The 7,500-nt window shown below is 39.9% G+C and overlaps 1 protein-coding gene and 1 long non-coding RNA gene across 4 annotated transcripts in view; one reads left to right on the top strand and one right to left on the bottom strand.

Annotated features, from left to right (window-relative positions):
• Positions 1-2,701, bottom strand: part of LOC133642274 (uncharacterized) — an 88,024-nt gene extending 85,323 nt beyond the window's left edge. Inside the window, exon 1 of the long non-coding RNA XR_009824490.1 lies at positions 2,576-2,701. This is a non-coding gene — a long non-coding RNA (uncharacterized LOC133642274). The remainder of the gene's footprint in view (positions 1-2,575) is intronic.
• LOC133642273 (immediate early response gene 2 protein-like) lies at positions 2,400-4,365 on the top strand. Of its 3 annotated transcripts, none has more exons than XM_062036378.1 (2): positions 2,400-2,501; positions 3,881-4,365. In XM_062036378.1, the coding sequence occupies exon 2, from the start codon at positions 3,883-3,885 to the stop codon at positions 4,153-4,155; it is 273 nt and encodes a 90-aa protein (XP_061892362.1). In that variant the 5' UTR covers positions 2,400-2,501; positions 3,881-3,882; the 3' UTR covers positions 4,156-4,365. The 3 variants fall into 3 exon arrangements, with proteins under 3 accessions (XP_061892362.1, XP_061892360.1, XP_061892361.1); XM_062036376.1 differs by lacking the exon at positions 2,400-2,501 and adding an exon at positions 3,203-3,339; XM_062036377.1 differs by lacking the exon at positions 2,400-2,501 and adding an exon at positions 3,217-3,339 and having other exon boundaries at positions 3,878-4,365.
• Positions 4,366-7,500: the final 3,135 nt, after the last annotated feature.

Here is a 7,500-nt window from a genome sequence, read left to right as displayed (position 1 = left end):
TATATATATATATATATATATATATATATATATATATATATATATATATATATATATATATATATATATATATATATATATATATCTCCATCAGACCCACAAACGCTGGCTGAGTAACAACAATATGAACGTTGCACAGAAAATTTATCTGCCAGTTTCTGCATCCCACAGGGATTCATCTTTTGTGTTTCTGCACCTGCGGTTCCCACACAAGGTTGCAACATTGTTTGTCAACACTGTCTGCTCTCATTTTCTCGCACATTTGACCCTCTGATGTTCTGTGTACCTACACTCTGTCCTCCTCCTGTCTATTTGATTCAATATCGATTCTTGGGGTCACCATTCGATTCAAAATCGATTTTTTTTTTTTAATTCAACACGATTCTCGATTCAAAAACGATTTTTTTCCCGATTCAAAAGGATTCTCTATTCATTCAACACATAGGATTTCAGCAGGATCTACCCCAGTCTGCTGACATGCAAGCAGAGTAGTAGATCTTTGTAAAAAGCTTTTATAATTGTAAAGGACAATGTTTTATCAACTGATTGCAATAATGTAAATTTGTTTTAACTATAAATGAACCAAAAATATGACTTATTTTATCTTTGTAAAAATATTGGACACAGTGTGTTGTCAAGCTTATGAGAAGCGATGCAAGTGTAAGCCACTTTTCCATTACGCATGCACCTCCTGGTACCCTAGCACCTCCAAAACCCTCAAATCTAAACTCCAAACATCTCAGAACAAGCTAGTCAGGTTACTTCTAGACCTCCACCCCAGATCCCACCTCACTCCTACCCACTTCTCTAAAGTGGGCTGGCTCAAGGTGGAGGACAGAGTTAAACAACTTGCACTGAGCCTAGTCTATAAAATCCACTACACCTCCCTGACACTGAAGTACATGTCAAACTACTTCCTTAACGTAAATGACCGCCATAACCACAACACCAGGGGGAGCTCCACTAACCACGTTAAACCCAGATTCCGAACTAACAAAGGTCTTAACTCATTCTCTTTCTATGCCACATCAATGTGGAATGCGCTCCCAACAGGTATAAAAGAAAGGGCATCTCTATCCTCCTTCAAAACCGCAATAAAAGTTCACCTCCAGGCAGCTACAACCCTAAACTAACACCCTCCCCGGATTGCTAATAATCAAATGTAAACAATCAAATGCAGATACTTTTTCTTATGCCTTCTGATCTCTCCCTCTCTATGTCCACTACTTGCTGTCCATATCCTACCCCTCCCCCCACCCCCCCTCCACACCCCTGATTGTAAATAATGTAAATAATTCAATGTGATTATCTTGTGTGATGACTGTATTATGATGATAGTATATATGATAGTATATATCTGTATCATGAATCAATTTAAGTGGACCCCCGACTTAAACAAGTTGAAAAACTTATTCGGGTGTTACCATTTAGTGGTCAATTGTACGGAATATGTACTTCACTGTGCAACCTACTAATAAAAGTCTCAATCAATCAATCAATCTGTGACGCTATTGTTCTTTTTTTTTTTTTTTTTTATAAATGTCTAATGATAATGTCAATGAGGGATTTTTAATCACTACTATGTTGAAATTGTAACTAATATTGATACTGTTGTTGATAATATTCATTTTTGTTTCACTACTTTTGGTTTGTTCTGTGTCGTGTTTGTGTCTCCTCTCAATTGCTCTGTTTATTGCAGTTCTGAGTGTTACTGGGTCGAGTTTGGTTTTGGAATTGGATTGCATTGTTATGGTATTGGGACGGCGTGGCGAAGTTGGTAGAGTGGCCGTGCCAGCAATCGGACGGTTGCTGGTTACTGGGGTTCAATCCCCACCTTCTACCATCCTAGTCACGTCCGTTGTGTCCTTGGGCAAGACACTTCACCCTTGCTGCTGCTGGTTAGCGCCTTGCATGGCAGCTCCCGCCATCAGTGTGTGAATGTGTGTGTGAATGGGTGAATGTGGAAATACTGTCAAAGCGCTTTGAGTACCTTGAAGGTAGAAAAGCGCTATACAAGTATAACCCATTTATTTATTGCTGTGTATTGTTTTGTTGGATTGATTAATTAAAAAAAATAAAAAAAATAAAATAAAAATCGATTTTTTTAAAATGAGAATCGATTCTGAATCGCACAACGTCAGAATCGCGATTCGCATTCGAATCGATTTTTTCCCCATACCCCTAGTATTCTGATATATGTTCTTCACAGAAAATGAGACAAAGTCAGTTAGTCTCAGTTTGAAAAATGTATTAATTGTATAATTTTTCTTTTAATAACAAATGAAAACGGGTCCCACAGACCCGAACACCACACAAGGGTTATGGAGGTTGTGTTGTATTGTTTTATTTATTTTTTGGGGAGCCCTTTTGATATTTTCGGGGATAGGCCAATCTGCGGGAGAATGATGAGATGCGTTCACTGGACTGCTATATTTGATATATTTTAGCTCAGGAGTGACATCGATCCCGTTTGCTGCCTAATGAGGGTACAGCCTTTTACAGTACGTATTGACACCCTTTTCTTTTACATCTCAGATTGTATAAATTCATACAAAGTAAACGGTCCAACACTTACGAGTTTAGGAAACCAGGAAGTCAGGAGTTTTGGTCGCATGGGTTATGTCGCAGAATGATTACGTCACAGTCCAAGTTACTAAGCATGATTTGGTCTGTTAACAAAAATGCACGCGTACATGCTAACTGAACCGCACTTAACTAGAAACTATGTTTTTTTCTGTCCAGAGTATCGAACTTCAAGTGTTAATGGCGACACACCTTAAATGTGGTACATAACGTTGTATACAGTGCTGTGTATTGCAATAGCCAGTCTTGACCTGAGGATGGCAGTACAGAGCTGAAGAAGACTTTCTTGTCAAGTGTTTCCATGGTGATGACTGCAGCTACAACATTCATAATAAAGTTTACAAAATCATGTAATATTGTTTGTACACCAGCGTATTCAGGAAGTGTAGTAATTTTTGCATGTTTGACCAGTGGATAAATCGAAAGCCATCATGTTTCTTTCACAATTTACCTCATCCAAGGTAAACGATAGCCAATCAGTAATAATATTTTTTAAAACACAACATAAAACGCACAGTGATGCCTACATTAAAGTATTTTGGTGACTTAATAGACATTAACTGTTTTTGACACCCGGACACGTAAACGGGTGCCTGTGTGACGTCACAGGCGTGAGCGAGTTTCTTTCTGTGACGTCACTGACACGATTTGACAACAAGTCCGCAATGTGAAAGAACGGTTTCATAACAAGCACATCCCTTTAAATCTTACTGTATAATTCACAAATTAACCAAACAGCTCCTCAAGCCAATTAAGGTATGTTGAGAGTATTTAAAAATGTGACATATTTAAAGCACTCTACAAACACGAGTAGCTAGCCAGCATAACAGTCGTTAGCATGATAGCATTAGCATTGAAATACAAAAAATAGCTTCCAGATGACGCAAAAATATTTGTGTTTTTGATAAAAAAATATTTACTATTTATATTTTTTGTGGTGTAAATCTCGCGCCAGGCCGTACCCATATCCGCAGCAGGTCTCCAGGGTGAACTATTTACTATATATATTTTTTTGTATTGGGGAACTTAGACTATAAGGAGACTGGTTAGATGTAATTATTATAAAATAAATGGCAGGAGGGTGATGACATCACCAGATAAGCACATAAAGGCACAACATCAAAAGTGATAAACATGCAGATAGAATATTACTAAATGAGGGAACTTTGGCATTAAATACACTTACAAACTAAGCTAAGCACTAAATTCCCTCATCAGTATGCGCAGAGGGGCATACAATATACTTATATAATATAGACATATATTTATTAAAACATTCTTTGTTGTATATTAGTAGATATGGAGGTGAGCAGCCAGGCAATGAGGATTTTCTACACATCTTTGGGGAAACTTTATACGTCTCGCAGCCAGAAAGGAGGACTGCGCCTGCACCGGGGCCTCATGCTTATCCGCATGATCAAATCCTCAAGTGACATCTACAACTTGGCCACTGCCAGTGTGCTGAGAGCGCAACAGGACGCCGAGAAGCCCGCGGCAATGTGCACGGCGACAGAGATGGAAGAGGACGAGGACACGGAGACGATGGAAGAGAGTCTGACTGGCCAGGGATAACTTTTACTTGGATGAAAGTCAACTTTATTGTCACTGTTCATAACATCATATTGCATATGCAACAACCTGCATCAGATGCATGCGATACATACATACTGTATAAATGAAGTGGCTGTATGCATTTGCAGAGAACATCCACTGTGGTGTTAAAAGCTACAGTCATATGAACACTTATTTGTTTGAAGTGTTACAGACTAATAAACATGGATACACAGGATGTTTCATTTGTTAATGTGTCAACATGAATAATTAATGCTGCTAACTCACGCTAATAGACATAATTTTCTTATGTATATATATATATATATGTATACATATATATGTATAGACTGTATGAGTATAATTACATATGTCTATATAAATATTCTGTATATATTCGATGTTTCTGTGGTTTATCCGTTATACAGTGCTCAATACCGAGGTAGTGCGGAATATACGTTAGGTCAGGAAAAAATCCCTACAAGCCTGTTTCGCAGGTTTCTCTGCCCCTGAAGAGCAGAGAAACCTGCAAAACAGGCTTGTAGGGATGAAATAGCCTCTGTTTTTTCCTGACCTAATGTAAATATTCTGGGGGGGGGGGGCGCTCGTGGGGGCCCTGTTGCCGGTGGGGCGGGGGCGGTCTTCCCGTCCGGTTGCGGGGGATCTCCGGGCCCCTCGGGCGGGGCGTCCCGCCTTTCTGTCCGTGTGGGGTGTGGTCTCTCGCTGGCTTGGGGTCTGGCTGCCCCCTGCTTTTCTCGTGCCTTGTCCTCTGCCGGGTGCGTCTGTCTGCGGCCTGCTGCTGGCCCTTGTGGGCGGTGCGGTGGGCCAGGCTCTGGGGTTCCTGTCGCTGTCCGGCTTGGCTGCGTGGGGGCGGTGGCCCCTGGTTCCCTGGGCACCACACCTACTGTTTGTGGGATGGGCTCTCGGGGAGGCTGGGGCCGTACTCTGGCTCCCGCACACACTGGGAGTCAAATGTATTGTACATGCAAATTCACATATACTCACACACATACATACAGACATACATAGGTACCTACGCTCCCACATACATATACAAATAAATACAGTACATATTTACACACTCAAAGTTCGTACATCCACACGCACATTCATTATACAAACATACTGTATACACGTACTGTACATATACATTCACTGTAAAAACATACATATACACATACTGTACATATACACTCACTGTACAAACACACACATACACATACTACACATATACATTCACTGTACAAACACACACATACATATACTGTACATATACATTCACTGTACAAACACACATATACACATACTGTACATATACATTCACTGTTCAAACACACATACTGTACATATACATTCACTGTTCAAACACACATACTGTATACACATACTGTACATATACATTCGCTGTACACACATGAAATCCCGACAGATCGTGCTTCCATCAACATATACACATACTGTACATATACAAGTACATATGCACACATACACTCATGCACATAATCACGTTTCATCAAACATATATTAACGTTGTTGCCCTAGAGTAAACTGGGTATAACACATGGCACACTGACAAAGCTTAACCTATTGTTACTATAACAATCTACAAGGTTAATGTAGGTTGCTTCTCTTTCTTCCCCTCCATTTTTCTGCATTCTTTCGTATCTCAAGTTATCATTACGTATATGTATTGTTGCATTTGAACAATTGTATTGTTGATAACAAAGGTAAAGTATTGGTATTGTTTATTATCAATAGCACTATTTCTATTGGTATTCATATTGCTCCATTTTTAGTGTAATACTGCTCATTGTCATTTCTGTATTTTTTATTTTTTATTTTCGCTAACTGCTTATTTGCTATTACTTTTACCATCATATTTGTACATGTCGTATTTGCTGATGTTGCTCTGTTGTTGTTGTGTTTGCTGTTGTTGTTTTTGTCTCTCTGTCTAATCCCCCTCTTGTCCCCACAATTCCCCCCTCGGTCTTCCTTTTTCTCTCTTTCTATCCCCTCCTGCTCCGGCCCGGCTGCACCAAATGATAATATAAATACATTTAATAAAGTCAAAATACAAGTAAGGCAACAAGAGAAGTATCCTACACTTCTCTTTTGTAAAGTAAATCTGAACAGCCGATATGGGCATCTACATCTGCTATATGATTTGCCCGAGAAGCTGGGCAGGACATTTAAAAAAAAAAAAAAAAAAAAGGCACCTATATTCACGACTAAGCAGCCCTCTTAAGGAACCACTCAGCTTACCCCACATAGCTTGTGAAGGGGGTAGAAAATGTGTCCCAAACATAGCCCATCTCACAAAATTCTGGCTGGCTTACCACAGTCAGCAGAATCACCTTTCATGCGGTCGAAAACTGAAACGTAAACACTTAATTTTTGGAACTTGGACCATTAGGATAATAAGGACAGTAAAAGACCAGAACGACGTATTGCCATCATTGAACACAAATTGGCACAATACAACATTGACATTGCTGCCCTTGCAGAAACAAGAGGAGCAGATGAGGGACAACTGAAAGAAGGGGGGCGAATACATTTTATTTTGGAAAGGCATGGCCAGCCAGGAGAAAAGATTGCATAGAGTTGGTTTTGCCATCAGGAACAACCTTCTGGAAAGTATGTCAGTTTCCCCAGTGGGAGTTAACAAATGTCTCATGTTTGTTCTAGACTATGACCATCATCAGTGCTTACGCTCCTACACTGGATGCCGAAGATCTTGTGAAAGAAAAGTTATATTCAGATTTAGATGGTCTACTTGCAAGAGTCCCCAAGGAACACAAGTTAGTGTTGCTTGGTGATTTCAATGCACGAGTCGGAAGAAATCGTGAAATGTGGACTGGCACCATTGGGAAAGAAGGTGTGGGCAACATGAATTCAAATGGCTTGATGCTTCTCACAAAGTGCAAAGAGCATGAGATTATTATTACCAACACCCTGTTTCGACAGAAGAAGAAATTTAAAACATCTTGGATGCATCGCAATTTGAAACATTGGCATCTAATTGACTACGTGATTGTGACTAGCGCCGAAGACTGTTGGTCGGACCATCGTCTAATCTGATCTATAATGAACATAAACATTGCCAGCAGAAGGAAGCTCAGCCGCAGGTTTTGTAGGCGCAAATTGAACGTCGCCTGTCTAAAGAATCTTGTTAAACAGAAGACGCTAGATACCATGCTCAAAAGTAAGATCTGCAAAGACCAGTATCAAGACGATAAAGAGGAGCACTGGCTTACTCTCAAAACTGCTATTACTGAAGCCTGTAGCAATACAATTGGTTTCCAGTAGCGTGTTCACCAGGACTGGTTTGACGAGAACGACACAGTAATATGTAGGATGACAGCCAAA

Source organism: Entelurus aequoreus, linkage group LG25, assembly GCF_033978785.1.
Source record: "Entelurus aequoreus isolate RoL-2023_Sb linkage group LG25, RoL_Eaeq_v1.1, whole genome shotgun sequence".
Taxonomy (NCBI): Eukaryota; Metazoa; Chordata; class Actinopteri; order Syngnathiformes; family Syngnathidae; genus Entelurus; species Entelurus aequoreus.
The sequence above is the reverse complement of the archived record's forward strand: the minus strand, read 5'-3'. Positions and strand labels throughout refer to the sequence as shown.

What these genes read in the sequence shown, in the direction of transcription:
- LOC133642273 (XM_062036378.1), top strand. Translation starts at nt 3,883, where the DNA reads ATGGAGGTGAGCAGCCAGGCAATGAGGATTTTCTACACATCTTTGGGG.